The sequence below is a fragment of the Budorcas taxicolor genome, chromosome 7 (genome assembly GCF_023091745.1).
Source record: "Budorcas taxicolor isolate Tak-1 chromosome 7, Takin1.1, whole genome shotgun sequence".
Classification (NCBI taxonomy): Eukaryota; Metazoa; Chordata; class Mammalia; order Artiodactyla; family Bovidae; genus Budorcas; species Budorcas taxicolor.
In genome coordinates this window covers 20,347,315-20,367,460 of record NC_068916.1, presented here as the reverse complement: position 1 = coordinate 20,367,460, position 20,146 = coordinate 20,347,315, and the positions used below count along the sequence as shown (strand labels likewise).

General features: G+C 57.1%; 2 protein-coding genes across 3 annotated transcripts; one reads left to right on the top strand and one right to left on the bottom strand.

Moving 5' to 3' along the window:
* Positions 1–298: 298 nt before the first annotated feature.
* Positions 299–4,007, top strand: TEKTIP1 (tektin bundle interacting protein 1). The gene is made up of 4 exons (XM_052643687.1): positions 299–432; positions 3,001–3,239; positions 3,344–3,469; positions 3,558–4,007. The coding sequence occupies exons 1-4, from the start codon at positions 299–301 to the stop codon at positions 3,734–3,736; spliced, it is 678 nt and encodes a 225-aa protein (XP_052499647.1). The 3' UTR covers positions 3,737–4,007.
* Positions 3,358–13,424, bottom strand: MFSD12 (major facilitator superfamily domain containing 12). Of its 2 annotated transcripts, none has more exons than XM_052642757.1 (10): positions 13,030–13,424; positions 9,194–9,404; positions 7,376–7,514; positions 7,098–7,280; positions 6,712–6,804; positions 6,535–6,627; positions 5,899–6,069; positions 5,719–5,813; positions 4,626–4,756; positions 3,358–4,498 (listed from the first exon to the last, which is right to left on the bottom strand). In XM_052642757.1, the coding sequence occupies exons 1-10, from the start codon at positions 13,325–13,327 to the stop codon at positions 4,482–4,484; spliced, it is 1,431 nt and encodes a 476-aa protein (XP_052498717.1). In that variant the 5' UTR covers positions 13,328–13,424; the 3' UTR covers positions 3,358–4,481. The 2 variants fall into 2 exon arrangements, with proteins under 2 accessions (XP_052498717.1, XP_052498718.1); XM_052642758.1 differs by lacking the exon at positions 13,030–13,424 and adding an exon at positions 10,347–10,462.
* Between the last annotated feature and the right edge of the window lie 6,722 nt (positions 13,425–20,146).

Sequence of the window (20,146 nt, the reverse complement as noted above, 5' to 3'; positions counted from 1 at the left end):
CGTGTGCTGTTGTGAACACACGTGTGCAGACTCTCAAAACTGGGTAAAGGACTGGATGCGGGGAGAAGGTGGAGCTGAGATTGTGGAAGGGAGATTCAGAAAGTTGGTTCTGTTCCAAGATGCCCCTGTGGGGGTGTTGGGGGACAGAAAAGAGACGGTTGGACCGAGCCCCAGGCCGGCCTCACCCAGGAGCTCCACTGAGGGCCCCTCTCCTGAGGGAAGGAGGCAGTGGCTTGGATGGGGGCCAGTAGGCCCAGCTGTTGCCAGGACACTGGGGTGGCCTTTGTCGCTGTCAACAATGGCCCCACAGGACTTGGAGGCAGGAGCCCCCAGGCACGCAGAGGCAGACATGCAGACCCTGAGGCGGCAGGCTGCCTGGCCCTGTGTTCCCCGGGGGACCCTGGAAGTGGATTTCCCTCCGCCTCTCTACAGGTGAGCACATGCTGCCCTATGCCGCTCCCCCAGTTTGCTTCCCACCAGCCTCAGTCTTGCTCCATAAAGGCTCCCCTCTCCTAACCTGGCTGCTCCCTGCGCCCATCCCCTCCCACCCGTGCCTGGCTTGGGACCTGGCAGGAGTTGGTGCAGGTCACGTGGTGGTTCATGCCTGCACAGCACAGCCAGCCAGCAGAGCAGAGGGTCCTGTGAACCCCACGCTGCTGGACTAGTTTCCACAAGGGGCACAGAATACACCCTCTCCCCTCTGGGAGCCGGAGGTCAAGACCAAGCTCTCTGTCTGCAGGGTTGGGGCCTCTTGAGGCCACGAGGGGGCGCCTGTCCCCTGACCCTCTGGGCTGAGGGTGTGGGCGGTCTGTGGTCCCTTGGCTTGTAAAGGCATCACCCACACTGCCTCCGCATCACGTGACCTCCCCTGCCCGTCCAGATCCCCTCCCTTACTGGGAGTCTGCATCGGGGTCATGTTAGGGCCTCCCTGACCCAGCGTGACCCTTTTTTGGGCTGCGCTGGGTCTGTTGCTGCACGGGATTCTCATTACAGCAGGTTCTTTTGCTGTGTAGCACAGGCTCTAGAGTGTTCAGGCTTCAGTAGTTGTGACTCCTGGGCTTGAAGGCACAGTCTCAGTAGGCACGCAGGCTTTAGCTGCCTCCCGGCATGTAGGATCTTTCTGGACCAGGGGTTGCACACGTCTCCTACATTGGCACAGGGGGATTCTTCACCACTGAGCCCCCAGGGAAGCCCCACCCCCTCTGGAGTTAATCTGCGAAGACCATATCTCCAAATAAGGTCACATTCTGAGATTCCAGGTGGACAGGAACTTGGGGGACACCTTCAACCCACTAGCGTATCCATTAATCATTAATAAACTATAATGGTATACTATGCAGCTTCACAAAAAAAGGTGAGTGAGTACCTTGGGTGCTGCATTTCCAAGAAAAGAAAAGCTGTGCCACCTCGATTGAAGCAGGGTCCCACAGGTGTGCAGTGGGACACAGGTGCGTGCACAGACACTGCTGCTGCGAGGGGATGGACAGCAATGAGTACAGGACGGCTGTGAGGGTTGGGGGAACGACGGAGCGGGTCAGGGCTGGCAGCTGGAGTGGGAGATGACCTTCCTTCAGTGCTCTACTTAAACGCTGGGCTTCCCTGGTGACTGAGGTGGTAAAGAATCCACCTGGGTGGGGAAGCTCCCCTGGAGGAGGGCATGGCAACCCACTCCAATATTCTTGCCTGGAGGATCCCCATGGACAGAAGAGCCTGGCGAGCTACAGTCCATGTGGTCGCAAAGAGTCAGACACGACTGAGCAACTAAGCACAACACATTCATTTAAACGGCAGTAGGTGTCTCGATTCGAGACCAAGAAGGCTTCATTTATTAGGAAAAAAAACATTTTTCTTTCAGCTGTAATGCAGTGTTTTTATTTCTTGAGGTAATAATTGACAGACACTTTCACTGTGTGTTGTTTTAGGCTGTTTAAATTCCTTTCCACAAACCACGTGCACTTTGTGGTTTCAGTTCATTTTGTAGCTCAAAAGGGTAAGGCCTGACAGAGGGTCCCGCAGTTCCCCTCCCTGCAAGCAGCAAACCCAGCCCACGGCCACTTCCCAGACACAGTAGGCCACACCCTCCTCTTCTGGTTTGTTTGCCCTGTGGGGTGAGAACCCCAAGCAGGCACAGAGGAGATGGTTTAGTCAGCAGCCCTGCTGGCACCATCTTGGGGTCACAGGCTCATTCCCTGGGGCACCCACGTCCCTGGAGCTAGATTGCCAGGTCACTGCACGCACCCACCTCTGTCCCTCGGGCAGTGGTGCTGCCAGGGTGTCTAGAAGGGGAGCTTTAGTTTCAATGATGCCTGCTTGAGGTTTTAGTGTCACCATCAGCATATTTCCACTTCCCTTGGCTCTTCCAGCCTCAGTTCTTACATCTTCCCCTGCTGCCCCACAACCTTTGCACGAGCTGCTTGTCTCACATCACTGTTACCTCCTCCTCCAGGAAGCCCTCCTGAGGTGCTCAGCCTGGGAGAGGGTCTGGTACCAGAGGCCCCTGGAACAGGAGGCATAGGTGCTTCTTTAAATGTGAGCCAGTCTTAGCGCCTGGGTGCCCCTGGGGACTTGGAGGAATGGTGAGGGCACTTCCTGGGAGCCTGGGCCCCTCCACACGTTTTCCCTGGATCCTCAGCCCATGGCTCCCAGGCAAGACCAGTGACAGTGAAATCTGGGCCACTCAGCTGTAGCTGAGACCACTTCCAGTACACTTCCAGGCCAGGGTGGCTTCCTGGAGGAAAGGGCCTGCAGGTCTGTGAGGTTGGACAAGGGACTTAGTAGAGGCGAGAAAAGGTGAAGAAGCATTTAAGAGGTTCCTGGGGGTCGGGGAGGATGGGGTAGAGAGGAGGGGCTACCAGGGGGCGGGCTACCAGGGGGCAGCCTCCCGCACCTCTGGCAGGGCCTCTGCCTCTGCACCGTGATGCCAGCAAAGAGGACAGAGAGACCCAGGGAGGGCAGGGGGGCTGCAAGCTCAGTCACTCTCCTCCCGCCCCTTGCCCACAGCGATGACTACCTGTCCCAGGAGGGTCCCCGCTGGACTCCGGCCATCAAGCAGGCCACGCGCTGGAAGTACACGCCCATGGGACGCGACGCGGCCGGCCAGCTGTGGTACACGGGCCTGACCAACTCGGACTCCCGGGAAGCCTGGTACACGCTCCCACGGGCTCCGGACAGCCCGTACCGTGAGGCTTATGCCCGCTGGCACGGGTGCTATGGCCACCGGGAGCGCAGCCTGCCCCCCGGTGAGCGCCCGTCCCCTCCCACCCCTACCTTCCCCCACCGTTCCCAGGCCTGGAAAACAGGTGGGGCCGGAGGTGCGGAGCTGACCCCAACCCCCACCCCGCAGCCTACACCCAGCGTCTGCGGGAGACGGCCTGGTATGACCCCATCATCCCCGCCCAGTACACAGACCCCAGCACTCGGTGGGGAAGCGTGCTGTGGAAGGACAGGCCCATCAGGGGCAAAGAATTCGGTGAGGCCGGGGGCAGGGGACGGGGCTCGGGGCGGGACCGCCCGGGGGCGTGGCCAGCTGTGACCCGGGTCCTGGCCCCACCCCACAGCCATCAACAGGCACCGTTTCGGGGCGGAACCGCTCTGGCGGGCGTCTGACTATGTGCAGTACCTGTCAGCGCCCCAGCGCCCGCGCTACACCGCCCAGAACTACCGACAGTGGGGCCTGGAACCCTACTGTCCCGCCACCAACCAGCGGCCCCCGCCCGTCTATACATCCAGTCACTGATAAAGATCGTGCTGCTGCCCGACGCGGCTCTGCAGGGGCGCAGGCGCCACCACTCCCACCCGCCCTGGGCGTCCGTCCGCCTCTGGGGCCGGGGCCTGGGGGCAGTCAGGTAAAGGGAGAGCCTGGTGGCCAAACTCGAGGCAGAGGCAGACAGACGCCCACCCTGGCCCCGCCCCTGGCCGAGGCAAACCGCCAAGGCAGTCCCGGCCCAGGCAGCTCTTTATTCATGGTCAGCAGTGGCCTGGGCGCAGGGGATTGCACTCGTGGACCCCAGCCAGGCACGCTGAGCCTCGCCGCCTCCACGGCCAGGGTTTGGGCCCAGCCGCTCAACCCCAGGTTGGGGCTCCTGGCAGGCTTAGCGACAGCTCTGTCCTCCAGGGCCTTGCAGCACCCAGGAAACCCTTGGCTGGCCAGGGCTGAACTCCATGCAGCCCCTGGGCCCAGGACCCTCATATTCAGCCCCACATAACACAAAGCACCTCCATCATCCAGACCATGGGAGATGGGTTAGAGTTGGCACTGGAGTACACCAAACCACAAGAATCCCACCAGCTCGGTGTCTTCCCCTTACCCCAGCAGGGATAAGCTGCTGGGACCTCATCCATCCTGACCTCCACCCACAGCCAGACAGAGACAGGACCATGCAGGGGAGGGAGCGGAGGGGCTGCTCCAGACCTCTGGGCATCAGATGTTCACAGTCGAGGTTAATTTACAAAGGGCAAGGGGCCACGGGGTGGGGTCAGGGCTAGGCTCCAGGGTCCCCTGCAAGAGAAGGGGTGGGAGTGGGGTTGGGGGGATGGGCCGGCCAGTTCTGGGCCCGGCTGTCCCAGACCTACCACCACCCAGAACTAGTTGGGGCTTTTGTGGGGTGGGGGCACCTACAACTCACATTTCCGAAGGCGGATGGGCCAGACCAGGAGACTGCACAGAGCCAGGGTGGCGGCCACGCCCACACCACCTGTCACGACCACCATCACCCAATGGTAGAAAGCCACACAGGCTTTGCAGCAGAGCTCCAAGCTGGGGAGGAGCAAGAGGGAGTGAGAGCTATCACTAGGTACCCTCTGGCCCCAGGCTGGACCTCCTGCTCCTCTCAGGAGGTGGTGGGTCACCCTCCACCCCCTTATCCCCTCCAGCATCTGATACCTCAACCAGTAAGGTCAGCTCTGCCTTCAAAGTCTATCCCAGACTCCCCATTTGTCCTCCCTCGGGACCCCCAACCCAGTCCAGCCCAGCACCACCCCCACCCCTACATCCTAGTCCCCTCCGGTTCCCACCTTCACTGCCCCATCTGTCCTTCCAAGAGCCACTAGAGGGCGCAGTAAGCAACTGAGTCAGGCCCACCCCTTTCCCACAGGGCTCGGGCCACCCCCAACCCTGCAGTCATCCTCCCCTGCTGCTGCCTCTGCACGACCTGCCTGCGCCATCCCCTCCCTGCCCTCCTCACTCTCCAGACACCCAGGCCTTCTCCACTGTTCTTTCAACATACCAGGCCTGGTCCTTCCCCAGGGCCTTTGCTTAGGCTCTTCCTCTCCATTTACCTAGAAATCCCTGACATCCCCCAGGTTTCAGATCCCATGTCACCTCAAGGAAGCCCTTCCTGACCTCTTGCCCTAGTGGGCCTTCCTAAGTGGTGTCCTTCAAGCCCTCGTACACATTTATTCATGGGATAGTACTGTGCCTGGAACCCTAAGGCCTAAGGATCTGAATGACAGGGATTCCAGGCTTCCCACTGCCCTGTCCACTCCCGTCACCCAACCCACCTTTGTGTTGTCAGCGCCCAGCACAGGGCACACTGTCCACTCTGAATAAATGGGTGCTGGAAGTGGGGAATAACCTGGTCTCCCTGACTCTGAGGCCACCACCACTGTGTTGGGATCTTCTGTCGGTCATGGAATCCATAGTCTGCGGGCAGTGCCTGGCATACAACACAGGCTTGGCACACCTTACTAGACATGACGACAGCTGGATGGGGTACTTACGAGCAGGGGTGCAGGCTCTGGATGGCCATAACTGCCAGCCCATTGGCCACCTTGTCCGAGAAGCTCATGGCACCGTACACGAAGGCTCCACTGTGCTGGAGGGACACAGGCAGGGGGGTCAGCACCCCAGGCCTCGGCCCCAGTCCCCAACCTCGACTTGGCCCCACTCAGCAATCCTACCGTGTGAGGGCCGATGAGGTCAGCCGTCATGGCCAACGAGGTGACCAGGATGGTGGCACAGCCCATGCCCAGCAACACAGCCGCCACATACACAGCCACGCCCAGCTCATCTGCCAGCGCCACCCAGGCTGCAAAGGCCAGGATCACCAGGAGGCCCACAAAGTAGGTCATCTGCAGAGCACCCAGCCCGGCGTCAGGCCCACCTCATTGGGCAGCCCTGAGCCGGACACCAGCCCTTTCTGGTCTCCAATCTGGCCCCCAGCCCCAGCAAACGAGGACTGAGCTGGGTCATCCCTAAGGAGCCCCCAACTCTGACCTCGGAGAATTCCGAGGTTCTGAGCCTGCTGATACTGAGTGATCCATGGAGCGCATGTTCTACCGCTAAGCTGTCTGCCATGGCTGCCACTAGAGACTGGTGGCTACTCATGTCTCAACACGAGTTAATAAAGGAAATCAAATGAAGTGTTTGGTTCCTCAGTCATACCCGCCAGGCCTACTCCTGACCTCTAGAGGGCTGTGGGTGGTCACAGGGTGCTCAACGCCGGGTTCTACAACTCACTTCCCATCAGGATGTGGGTGCCCTGTCTGGAGTCGCCCAGGTTCTGGGGGCACCCCCCTCCCCGCCTTCCCACTCACATTCCTCCCGATGCACTTGTTCACTGGCTTCATGAGGAAGGAGGAGCAGAAACCGCTAAGGTACATCACCAGCGGGATGGTGGCGATGAACCTCTATGGGGTGGAGAGGGCGCAAACACGTCGGGCCTGGCTCAGCAGGCTCAGGGACCCCTGTCCCAACCTGTCCGCCTGGCTCACCTTGGGCAGGTGGAGGGAGTAGGTGAGGTACATGGCTATGTACGTCTGGGACAGGTTCACAATAAGCCTCGTGCTCATGTACAGCAGGCCAACCTAGGAACACATGAAGCATGGGGCCAGGGGGCAGGGTGCCAAGTCAGGATGAGTCACCCTGCAGCTTGCCACCCAGCAGCTGGCACCTGACCATTAGTAGTGACCGCCTAGCTGGTCAGGTGGAGAAGATGGCATGATCTATTAGTAATGTCTGTTCTGGGTGTGGACTGCGGAAGGGGTACATTTGCTCTAGTGTCTGCCATCTCTGCCTGCAGCCCAGCACAGTGAGGGCCCTGGTGGGGGAGGAGCATCAACCCCAACCTTGTTTGACCCTCCTCCCCCTAATGTCATACCTGATAAAAGGCTGGCTCCCGAAGCCAGTGTTTCCAGAGCAGCAAGGGCTGGGCGGTAGAGGGAGCCAACAGGGGGCTGTGTTCACCGGGCTCCTCCACCTGCCGCCGGCGCCCCTCCCTGGTGCCCAGGTGGAACAGCAGTGAAAAGACAGCTCCGACACCCACCACCAGCAGGGAGAGGTTCTGGGGACCGGGTAGGAGAGTGGTCAGCAGTGACACTTGACCCCAACCCTGAGCTCAGGTCCTTGGGAGCACCCCTCCCAGCGCCCCCAGCTCACCCGGAACACTGGCACATCCTGGACCCCTAGTTGGTCGCTGACATCCTCAGCGGGGCCAGTGCGGGGAGAGCCCTGCAGGTGTAGCAGAAGCCAGGCAGCTCCGTAGACAGTGATGTTGGCCACCACAGTGAAGGCGTACCTGCGGGACAGTCAGGCCTCAGAGCGGCCACCCAGAAGCCACACAACCGCTTCCTTCCCAGGCGGTCACCCAGTCAGAGATGCTAGCCATGCCTGGGGAAGTCCTGGCCACATGATGTCAGCCACCAACACATCAGGTAGTCCCCGGAAAGCCTCTGCTGGCCTCAGTTTCCCCAGCCTCCACATTATCAGACTTCCTGCTCTGAACCAAGACTCCACCACGAGGTCCTGCCTACCCAGGGCCCAGAGTGCAGAGATTCCACGAAGCAGGGCCGAGTCAGGCTGCAACCCAGAGACCTGAGATACTCAGAAACCCTGGGCTTCAGCTGGGCAGAGTTACCCGGGCCTGCACCTGCCTGTAGCCCCTGAGCCCTGTCCCCTAGGGCCTCACCAGATAAGGAGCCTCTGGGTTTCACTGGGACTCTGTTTCCCTTTCTGAAAGTGAAAACAAGAACACCCCCAGAGTCACGAGGCTCTTGTGGGTAGAAAGCACCCAGAGCTTGACTTCTATGAGCCCAGCCCACCCCCTGCAGCTGGGGCCTTTGGGGGCCCCAGTCATTGGGCAATCCCCCGATGCCGTTAGTGCCTGCAGCTCCCAGCCCTAATGGGGAACTGGGCCGCGGAGAGGCGGGGCCTCATGACCAGCGTTCATGCCTGAACGGCCACCTGCAGGAGCGGCATCTCTCCTGCCCAACAGTCACCTCCTGATCCCCGCTCCCCCGACACAGGCCCCACTCTGCTCAAACCCTCTCCCTGGGCACATGTTAATCAACCTCCTGGGCTTGTCATGAGAATGAAAGATGGTTTGCTATGCTCACACACGGCAAGTGTTCTAAAGGGCTCCTGCTACCACCGCACCTAGAATCGCCACCTTTAAGTAAGTCAGTGGATGAGCTGGGGGCCAGCTGTACCCACATGTGACAGGTAGGATGCTAAGATGCCCAGAGATCCCCCTGCCCTGCTTCCTCTCCGTCTAACCTCCTCCCTTTGGGGAATAGAACCTATGAATACAATGGGATGTCAGGCCATGTTAAGATAACATCGTATGGCAAAGATCAAGGGATTTTGCAGATGTAATTAAAAGAGACTATCCCTGGCGGGCCTCCTGGAGAAGGAAATGGCAACCCACTCCAGTATTCTTGCCTGGAAAATCCCATGGACAGAGGTGTCTGGTGGGCTACAGTCCATGGGGTCGCAAACAGTTGGACACGACTGAACGACTGAGCACATCCTGGGTGGGCCTGATCTAATCAAGTGACCCCCAGAAAGAAGGCGGCTCACACCATCCCTGAGATCAGAGACTCTCATGCTGGCCACAAAGAAGCAGCAAACCCCAGGACTTCTAAAAGGAAGCAAACATAGCAAACGATGACAACATAAGCGGGGCAGAGGGACCTGAAGCCTCAGCTGACACCTCAACTGCAGCCTCAAGCCTGAAGCTGAGAACCTAGCTAAGCGAAGCCAGACTCCTCACCTGCCAGAACTGTGAGGCAGTCCATATGTGCTGTCTGAAGCTGCTGATGCAGTGCTATTTGTTACACAGCAACAGCTGAATGATACACTGATTGACGGATGTCCATTCTGGGGCTGAGACCCAGAGCCACACAGCCAAGCAGAGCTCAGACATGGTAGGTTGCCCCGGGCCCCCTGCCCCACCCTGCCCTGCCCCAGAGGTGGTACCTCAGAGCCGTGAGCTCCACCTTCTCGTGGTCGTTGGTGACGAGCTCTGGGATGAGGCTGAGGTGGGCAATTTGTGTAGCAGCCCAGCCGAACTGGAAGATCACAATGAAGGGCCCGTAGTAGAGGAGTGCGGCCCACTCAGGTGTGGCGGGCCCGCAGCCCAGGCAGGGGCTAAAGATGAAGGGGAAGGACAGCAAGACACAGATGGTGCCTGTGGACAAGCAGAGGGGGAGGGCATGTCACAGGCCTTCCCGCTGGCCCCAGGCCCCCCAGACACAGACACAGACAAGGGTACACAGTGAGTGAGGGCCAGAGGCCCCGGGCTCCCTGGGCTCACAGCCCTGTGACAGATAGGGAAACCACGGCAGAGAGATCTAGGGGTCCCCCGAGGACACACCCCCAAACAGGACAGAGCAGCTGGGCCTCCCCATCCAGGCTACCTGCCCCTTGTGTGTGGCGGGGAAACACACAGAGTAGGTCACATGCCATACCCATGAGGGGGCAGGGGCAGGAATGGGGGGCCCCGTGCCAGCTCAGGACTCCCCAGGCTCGCCCCCTAGGTGACAGCTCAAGAAACTGAAGCAGAGCTTGAGGCCATGCAGCAGGTTGAAAGAGCGCTGCGGGGTCCCCTGGGGAAGTGCCCACCACTTCCCCTTCCTGCCTCCCCACCAAGGAGGACTTTTCCTCCAAGTTCCTCCCAGGTGACGCTGGGTGGGGCTGGTTGGACCCTGCCCTCCCTGAACCCTAGTGTCCCCATGAGCCCATGAGAGGGCCTCTACCTGGAAAGTACCCTAATTTCTCAGAACAAGCACAGGTCCTTCTCGAGGCCTCAAAGGCCCTGCCGACCTGCCCCGTACTCTCCCTGCCCTCCCCTCCTCCCACTTCCTCCCCTCAGCTCACTCTGCTCCAGGCACTGGGCCTCCAGCTGTCCCTCCTGCCCCAGGGCCTTGGCACCATCTGTGTCCTCTGCCTGGAATGCTTCTCCCCACTACATCTGAGCAAGACCCACTCCTCTCCATCCCTTGGGACTGAACTCAAATGTCACCTCCTCCAAAAAGCTCCCCTCCCAACCAGCTCCGTTGCCAGCAGTCCCCTCCCCACCCAGACACCGTCTGAACCCTGCTTTCTCTTCTTCATATCCCTTGGCACTCACAGAAATTCTTTGTCTGTCTGCCTGTCTGTCTGAGGGTGGGTAACAGGTCTCTCCAAGTCACTTCTGTGTCCCTGGCACCCATTACAGAGCCTGGCACACCAAGATCTTGTCAATGAGTGAATAATAACAGTGGCCTCTGTTTACAGCCCAAAGCAGTACATGTTATTATTAACCCCATTTCCTGATGAGGAAACTGAGGCCCACAGAGTGAGCTATGGAACTAAGAGTCCAGCCCTCCACCCTTCTCCTCCCATCCCCGGAGGGCCTGGAGTCAGACTTCCGTTCTTCCTCTTTCCTGCCCTGGCTCGGGCTCTGGAGGTGACCTCATCCCCCAGACCTTCGGCCCGCCCCCACAGTCCAGGGACTGGGAACTGAAACCCAAACCACCCTCGCTATTTCTCTGGAACTGGTGCCTGAGAAGGGCACCCCGGGCCCCTCCAGATGCCTGGAGGTCTGGCGGCCACTCAGGGCCAGACAGGAACTGTAGACTCTGGTCAGAAGAATGTGCTGCCATAGCCAGACTCTACCCTGCCACTGCTCAGGTAGTTAACCATTGTCAGCGCCCCAGGCTGCCTGGCTGCGGGACTTTGGCAAGTGACTTTACATCTCTGGGCCTTTGCCTCCAGAAAAGGGAGCTAATGAAAATACCCCACAAGATGGGTGTGAGGATTAAGAGTTAATGAAATTGGGAACTCCTACTACTCTGAGCCACTTCCTGTCTCAGCAACTTCAAAGCCATGAGACTTCACACCTTTGCAGATGCTGTTTCAACTACTTGGAATGCCGCCCCATAAGCACACACTCCTAATCATCCTCCAAAACCCCAAAGCTAATGCCCCCTCCAGTGCTCTGCTTCTTCCTTATGAAGTCCAGTCTACCCACCGGCCCCAGCTTGGACCCCACAGGAGTATCCATGTGCTCTCTGGGTCCTCTGTGGGCTAGAAGGGGAGCCCAGATGCTCATTAAAGGTGAACATCAAGTCCATCCCCACTACCCACAGATTCAGGGGCAAAATAGAGTGGAAGTGGGCAATGTGGCCAAGGTGACCTTCATTCAAGTCACCTTATCAGGCCTCACAAGGGGCCACCCTGGCTTCCTCTTCCCACAGATCTTCATGGATCTTCCTATGTGCTAACCCCAAGGCAGGGGGAGGGTACAGGTAGATATCTGGTTGGGGCACCCATTCCCCACATCTGTTTTGCCTAAACACAAAGTCTTCAGTTTAGGGGACTTAGATTTTGGTCTGGGGTCAGGTGAGACCCTCACTGAAGCTCAGCCCTCTGATTACAAAAGGGGAAGTCGGCACTGCTACTAGGTCCCATCTCAGGGCCTTTGCACAGGCAGCATCCACTGCCAGGGCCACCTACCCACTGAAGGCTTCATCTCCTTAGAAGGGTCTCATCTGTCCATCCCAGAAAACAAAAAGAGTCCTCACACCTCTTTGGCCCAGGAACGACCTGTTTGGTGTGTGTATCAACAAGTCTACCCAAATATTATGAACAAAATTGCATTCGAGATTGCGAATTCAGCTCTGTAAGCGATCCCAATGTGAGCCCATGGAGGGACACCTCCGTCTGCGGTCTGAGTCACCTGCCTCTACCTGCTCCCCTCCCTGGCTGCTCGTCTAACAGCCTGAGCATGCTCAGTGTCTAAGAAACCTGAAATCCAGCCCCGAGCTGCTGCAGATACAGCAATGCCGGCCACCCACAGGCAACCTGGAGGTCTGCTGAACCTTGCAAATATGTCACGCACAAGGGCCCGGGGCAAATAACTGCCTCTTCAGTCACTGTTTTCAAGGGCAGGGAGATACTAGCCGGCCCTCCTGGCTCTTGAAAAGTTGCCACCCTGAATTCTCGTAAGTGGCAGGATTCCTGACTTTGCTTCTTGAAATGCCTGGCGTGCCCCAAGTGCCAGGATGCGGCTAGTACTTCTGCCAGGAAGAGAACAGTAGGCAAAGTGGCCCACAGCTAATCTCAGGGCCCAGGGTCCAGGCAGGCAGAGGAGGGACTCTAGGAGCTGGGCCTTATCAGGGGTGTGCACGGGGGAGGGTACTCCTGCCCCTGTGACACCTACCTCCTCCCCTCGAAGACAGCCCTCCAGTCCAGGCAACTCCCCCAGAAGGAACAGAGGGTAACCCCATAGCCTTCTCTGAAGAACCCCATCCCATCAGCTGGACAATCACAGAACCCTGACCTTTCTGGCTCACCCAGCCCACAACCCAGTTCCCAGGGCAGCTCCCCAAAGTCACCAATTGCCAGGTTGCCCAAGATGGGGCAGAAGACAGACGGACAAAGTGCACTGAGGGGACAGAGAGCGACACGGGGTTCTAGGCAACCTAACTCAGAGCTGTCATCGGTGGTCACTCTCATACAGACAGAGAGAAGTCAGGCCAGACCAGACAGACTGACAGTGGAGGCACTGGCAGGAAGATCCAACCCAGAGAGGGTTCAGGGTGCCCCTGAGCATAAGACAGATGAAGAAAAGCGACACTAGAGGGTCACACCCAGAGTCACATGGAGGAGGTTCCACGGGTCACCCAGCAGCCATCAGACAGTCAGACAGAGGAAGAGTACAGAGCAGTCAAGTGGACCGATGGGAAGGCTCATGGGCTGGGCAGATAGAGGACTGAGCAGTGGGACAGAGGGGCCGGCAGTCGGATGAGGGAGGCTGGACCGGGGCTTACCGACCAGGTGCCAGGCCTTGCGCGGGCCGAAGCGGGCGCAGCGGCCTGCGGCGCGGTCAGCCTCGAAGCCCACCAGGGGCGTGCACAGCCCGTCGGCCACCTGGCCGAGCAGTAGCAGCAGGCCGGCGCCGCGCGAGCTGTAGGCGCGCACCGAGTGCAGGTAGAGCAGCAGGTAGGTGAACCACATGGACGCGCACAGGTCATTGAGGAAGTGGCCCACAGCGTAGCTCAGCCGCGCGACCAGGGACAGCGGTCGCGGGAGCGCTCCGGCTCCGGCCGCCGGCGGCCCCGGGCCCATGGCGGCGCTCCGGGATCGGCCCGTCCGTCCGGCGCTGGCAGACTGGACCCCAGAGCCGGGCTGTCCGCGTCCGGTTCTCCCCGCGGCGCCTCTCTCCTCCGCCCTACACCGCCGAGCGCTTTGGCAGCTGCGGTGCTGGTGGACCCGGGACAACCTCGGGTGGGGCGGGGAATCTCGGGAGCGGCGTCCACTCTCGCCAATCGGAGCCACACGCCGGAGACGGCAAGCCAATCATCACGAAGAGGGGACGTGGCCTGGGGGCAAATGGGTTCTCAACGCCGGGCGCCAGCGGATTCAGCCCCGCCGGGGCTGCGAGGTCCTAGTGCCCACCGTTCTTATCATTGGTTTGCGGACCCCCTCCCACGCAGGTTGGGGGCGACGCTAAGGGTGCTCCTAATCAGACTCGCGCCTTAAGACACACGCCGTTTCAGTCTGCCCGCAAATTTACGAGGCCTCTTGTGGGCCAAGGAGGACGGGGTGGGCTAGGGACGCGGGTTGGTGAAAGAACGGTCCGAGTCCGACCTCGCTTGGGGCCCGGTGATTTCCGGGCCTGGAGAGACCCAGTCCGACGCAGAGAGGACACATTAGTTCTAATTAATTAGTTATTAACGATAATGGGGATGATCAAAATATTAACACCAGCTGGCATTTATGAGCGCTGATCGTGCCAAGCGCCCACGTGGATTTTCTCCTCCCAGCAGAGCAGGAGGCGGAGCAAGTCTCCAATTTCACAGGCGAGACACCGCTTTGGGGCTCATCGTGAGTCAGGTGCACGCGACTCTGAGGCCAGCGGTCTCGACTCCTCTCCATCCTCCTTCCAACGCCTTCCCCCACCCACCACCCCCGCAGCCCTCGCCACGACTGGGTCATCGCGCACACAATTTCAAGTTCCTCCAAGAGTTTGGTGCAGTTCCCCCTGGCCTCCGGGTCTCCACCAGCAGTGGTTTAAAACTTGCACTCCGGAACCAGAGGCCGGGATCCAGGTCCAGCCCCATCCACTCCGAGCTCCTCCTGCTGGGACAAGTCCCATCTCTTCCTGGGACTCCCCAGCTCTAGAATGGGTATGCTGTATGTTTAAAAGGATCTAAGCGTCATGGGACTTGCCTGGTGGTCCAGTGGCTAAGACTCCGCCCTCCCAATGCAGGGGACCTGGGTTTGATCCCTATCATAGAATTAGATGCTGCATGCCACAACTAAGACCTGGCCCAGCCAAATAAATAAGATAAAATAAAAATTTTTTAAAAGGATATAAGCATCAGCGCTTAATATTCTCAGCCAGAAAGCCTTTTCAGCACCCTCTCTTCCCCACTCAGTTATTACTCTGGGTTCCACAGTATCCTGCTCTCCCCTGCCCCATTTGTAACCCTTTGTCTTCCCCACTGGACGATAATCCCCGTTAATACACACTCTTAGTTACTGGGTTGTCCCCAGTGATGCTTGGCACATAGTAGGAACTAAAGAAATATCTGTCAAATGATTGAGTAATGGACATAAAGGCAAAGAATCAGAAATGCAGAAAAATGCAAACAGAAATTGGGAAACAGAGGGGAATCCATTTATAAACTTAAAGTTCATGGGACTTACCTGGTGGTACAGTGGTTAAGACCCAGCGCTTCCACTACATAGGTTGTGGATTTGACCCCTGGTCTTTCAGGGAACTAGGATCCCCCATGCTGGAAAAAGAAGAAAAGCAAAAGGTAAACTTGAGGCTCAAGTAACCCAAGGGGTGCCCAGCCCAGACTTTGACACTGATAAGGACCAATTACTGCCACACACATTTTTTCATGGAGAGGAACTGAAATGGGTATGAATGGGAAATAGTGGCTTCAAGAGAGATAGCCTGGTAGAAAAAGAGAGGAGATAGGGGTAGACCCAGATCTCTGATAAACAGATAAGGAGAGATCAGAGGACCACATTTCCTCCCGGCCAAGGTTGCCTCCTTTCGATTTCAGGGGTTTTTTTTCCTTCAACTTTCTGCCACCCTCTGAGGCATGTGGAATCTTGGTTCTCCATCAGGGATCGAACTCGAGCCCCCTGCATAGAAGTGGGAAGTCTTAACCACTGGACCACCAGGGAAGTCCCCAGAAGACGACTTTAACACTACCAGTGGACTTCTCTGGTGGTCCAATGGTTAAGTAAGACTCCAAAGACTTAACGGTCCAAAGACTCCGTACTTCCACTGCTGGGGTGTGCTCAGTCGCTCAGTCATGTTCCACTCTTTGTGACCCTGTGGACTGTAGGCTGCCAGGCTCCTCTGTCCATAGGATTTTTCAGGCAAGACTATTTGAGTGGGTTGCCATTTCCTCCTCCAGGAGATCTTCCCAACCCAGGGATCGAACCCAGGTTTCCTGAGTTTCCTGCATTGGCAGGCAGATTCTTTACCACTGAGCCACCTGAGAAGCCCCAGTGCAGGGGGTGTGCGTTCAATCCCTGGTTGCAGGAATATCCCACATGCTGTATAGCACTGCCAAACAAATAAATAAAATAAAAAATAAATACAACCCTATTAGCCTAAGCTTTTAATTTGCATTCCTCCTCTCTTTTCTTACCTCAACACTTCACACCCATTTTACAAATGAGAAAACTGAGGCTCAGACAGAAATTCCTTGCCGGGGGCAAGCAGCTGACAAGAGGTGGATTGAAGATCCCTGGAATCTTGGAATTCCCTGTGACTTCCAATATCTTTGAGTTAATTATTCACTTTCAGGTGAATAATCTTTTACCTGTGGGTAAAAGATGTTTGAGTTTCCCCTCTTTTATCAGCCTCCTGTGTGGATCAGGAGCCCAAGGCATCAACCTGGCAGCCCCTGGGGGCAGATCCAGCAGAGGGAGGAGGGGCTGTTTGGTGGAAGTACCAACACATCTCTCATCTCTGGGTTTTTGGTCTATTGAAGCCAGCTAGTACTTCTTGGGACTTCCCTGGTGGCTCAGATGGTAAAGCATCTCCCTACAATGCAGGAGACCCTGGTTCAATCCCTGGGTCAGGAAGAGCTCCTGGAGAAGGGAATGGCAACCCACTCCAGTACTCTTGCCTGGAAAATCCCATGGACGGAGGAGCCTGGTGGGCAACAGTCCATGGGGTCACTAAGAGTCGGACCCAACGGAGCGACTTCACTTTCACTTTTCACTTTCATGCAATGGAGAAGGAGATGGCAACCCACTCCAGTGTTCTTGCCTGGAGAATCCCAGGGGTGGCGGAGCCTGGTGGGCTGCCGTCTGTGGGGTCACACAGGGTCGGACACGACTGAAGCGACTTCGCGGCAGCGGCAGCAGCAGCAGTAATTCTTGGCCCTGACTCTGGCAAGTGTCAGTTGCTCAGTCGTGTTGGACTCTTTGTGACTGCATGGACTGTAGCCTGCCAGGCTCCTCTGTCCATGGGTTTCTCCAGGCAAGAATACTGGAGTGGGTTGCCATGCCCTTCTCCAAGGCTTCTTCCCCACCCAGGGATCACACCCGGTTTCCTGCATTGCAGGCAGATTCTTTTCGGTCTGAGCCACCAGGAAAGTTGACTCCGTGGGGATGGCAGGAACAAGACTGATCTGGGGAGCCAAGGAGCTGCCTCAGAGCATTGTGAATGAATGAATGTATGAACTCATTCACTCACTGGATCTGGTCTCAGCCTGAGCGATGCTGGAGCCCCAAAGATTCTGAAGCCCCTAATTCTAAGTGAGGGCTGAGCTGAATCCTCCAAACCCCGCCATGATCAGTGCTGGGACTGGAAGAATCAGACCAGGAAGGGTGACAGAATGTCAGAGGAGTTGGGACATTACCCTTAGGTCACTGAGCCACAGTAGAGTTTTGAATAGGTGGGGAGAATCAGATAAGAAGTCTATGAGGGGACTTCCCTGGTGGTCCAGTGGCTAAGAATCAGCCTGCCAACGCAGGGAACATGGGTTTGATCCCTGGTCTAGGAAGATCCCACATGTTGTGGGGCAACTAAGCTGATGTGCCACAACCACTGAGTCCACATGTTCTAGAGCCCAGGAGCCACTGCAGTGAGAAGGCTCAAGAGAAGCCACCGCAATGAGAAGCCACACACGGCAGCTAAAGAAAGTTCCCATGCAACAACGAAGGCCTAGCACAGCCAAAAAAAAAAAAAATAGCCTGTAGGGGTGGGAATGGAGGTGAAGGTGGTTTATCCCAAAACAGGCCTCAGCTGCCTGGGTGGATACCACCGGAGGGCATGTAGGCCCCCCTAATAAGGGGGATGGGGTCAGATTTGCTGGGAAGATCAGAGAAGGCCATGCCTAGGGGAAGGGATGCCAGGAAGGACAGATAATGCTGGGCCCTTGGGTAGGACAAAAGGAAGGACAGACAAGCTTGTGTTCAGGAGATCCAGACATGCTTTATTCCCCTCAGAGCGTCCACAGCCGCCTCAGACGCCAGACCGGGCTTTCCTCCTCCAGCTGCATATCGGATGACCTGGCAGCCCCCATCCAGCATCAGGAAGTTACTTGCTTTGATCTTCTCTGACCTTTGATCTTTGGTCAGAATGGGTGGGGGGTGAGGGGGTGGGCAGACACTCAGAGGGGGAAGGTTCTAACACTCAAAAAAAATTTTCCTTACATCCCAGGGCCCACAGCCAAGATCAAACCAGGCAGTTTTGTGCAAGCTACGGGGTCATAGTTTCCCCTTTCTATAAAACGGAGGTGAGAGTGTGTATGATGCTCAGTTGTGTCCAACTCTTTGAGCCCGCCAGGCTCCTCTGTCCATGGGATTCTCCAGGCAAGAATACTGGAGTGGGTTGCCATGTCCTCCTCCAGAGGATCTTCTCGACCCAGGGATTGACCCCCATTTCCTGCAGCTCCTGCATTGTAGGTGGATTCTTTACCCCTGAACCACCAGGGAAGAGGAGCAACTCTGATTAGAGTTGTTGGGAGACCTTAGGGGGATCAGGCAGATAGAGCACTTCCTAGACCGTTGAACAGAGTTTCCCAATCTTGTTCACTGCTTACGCTTCAGCTCAGTTCAGTTCAGTTCAGGTCAGTTCAGTCGCTCAGTCGCTCAGTCGCTCAGTTGTGTCCGACTCTTTGCGACCCCATGAATCGCAGCACGCCAGGCCTCCCTGTTCATCACCAACTCCCGGAGTTCACCCAGACTCATGTCCATCGAGTCCGTGATGCCATCCAGCCATCTCATCCTCGGTCGTCCCTTTCTCCTACTGCCCCCAATCCCTCCCAGCATTTGGCACTGGATTATTCTTTGTGGTGGGGGCTGTCCTGGGCATGACAGCACTTCTGGCCTTCACTGGGTAGATGCTAGGAGCAGCCCCACTCGCCCTAGACATGACAACCAAAAATGTCTCTAGACATCAGACCCCTGGATAGGGGTAGGAGGGGCGCTGAATTACCCCTGGGTGGAAACCACAACACTAGAAAATTCTCTGTACCAGAGGCCTCAGTCTCGGTGGACAGGAGTAACCAATGCTTTATGGAGCACTGACCAGCCAGGTCCGGTCGCGAGCACTGTGCTTGAATTAAACTCGTTAAATCCTTCCCACAACCTCATACAGGCAGACGTGCTTATTAGCCCACTTTGCGGTGGGGCAAACTGAGGCACAGAGTGTTTGGTAAATTGCCCAAGTCACAGAGGTGGGCCTCAGCGCCGCCTCCCTGAGCCCAGGAGGGTCCAGCAGCAGCGGTGTGTGTGTAGGGGGAGTGTCCCCTTCCCAAAAGACTGAGACCCCGTCCCCACACACCTTCCTTCCGACAGCGTTTGCCTCTGCGTTTCGCTTTTGCCTCCTTGGCCCTTCATTGCTCACAACGGCAATCCCCTGAATTAAATCCACTCTGTAAAAGAGCCTAAGGAAGGCAGGGATATCACGAGAGCGCCGACCGCATCCCGATCCTTCCTGGGGATGGAGAGAAATTGAACCGCCCGGTGCTGGCAAATGCGTATTAAAAACAGACGTAAACGCGGAGGCGTGGGTTAGGGGGATGACGCCTCTGGTTGTCCAGTGGTTGACTCTGCTCCCAATGCAGGGAGTACGGGTTCTATCCCTGGTCGAGGAACTAAGATCCCGCACGCTGCACAGCGCATCCCTGCAAAACAAAAACAAAACAAAAAGCCCCCCAAACCGTAACCCCGCCCCAACGCCTGCCTTGTCGATCAAGCCAAAGAGGCGGGGCTTGGAGGGCGGCGGTGGGAGGCACCACGCGTAACTTCATGTTTTCCTAGCTACACTGGAAAAGGGGTCCAGACAGCTGGTTCGGAACGTTTGAAACAAAGGCGGCAACACAATCGTATGAGGAAGGACCAGAAGTTGCCAGAGCTCGTTACACAGGCGGTGATGAGGTCTTGCTGTGAAAAATTACCCAGCCCCAGAGGCAGGGCTCTGGGCTTCACATATAAAGCCACTGGGCCAAAGGCTGCGGACTCAAGAGTTTGCAGAGGATGTTCACGGTGTGATTGATCATATGATCACAGGAAGCAAGCTGTGGAACGCCGCTGGAGGTCCCGTGGGTAAGACTACAGGCTTCACTGCAGGGGTGCACAGGCTCACTCCCTGGTCAGGGAACTAAAATCCCACATGCTTCTTGGTGTGGCAAAAAAAAAAAAAAAAAGCAAGATGTGAGCTTACATTCCTTATAGGAGTGCATTCACACCCGTGTGTGTGTGTATGTGTGTGTATACATGTTGTGTTTTGCTTTGTGCCCCCCCAACCTTCCCAGGTGAAAGTCCTAATCCCCAGGACCTCAAATGTGACCTTATTTGGAGATGGAGTCATTGCAGATGTAATGAGTTAAGATGAGTCACAATTGGAGCAGGGTGGTTCCCAGTACAACCCACGACCTAATAAAAAAGGAGAAATTTGGAAAT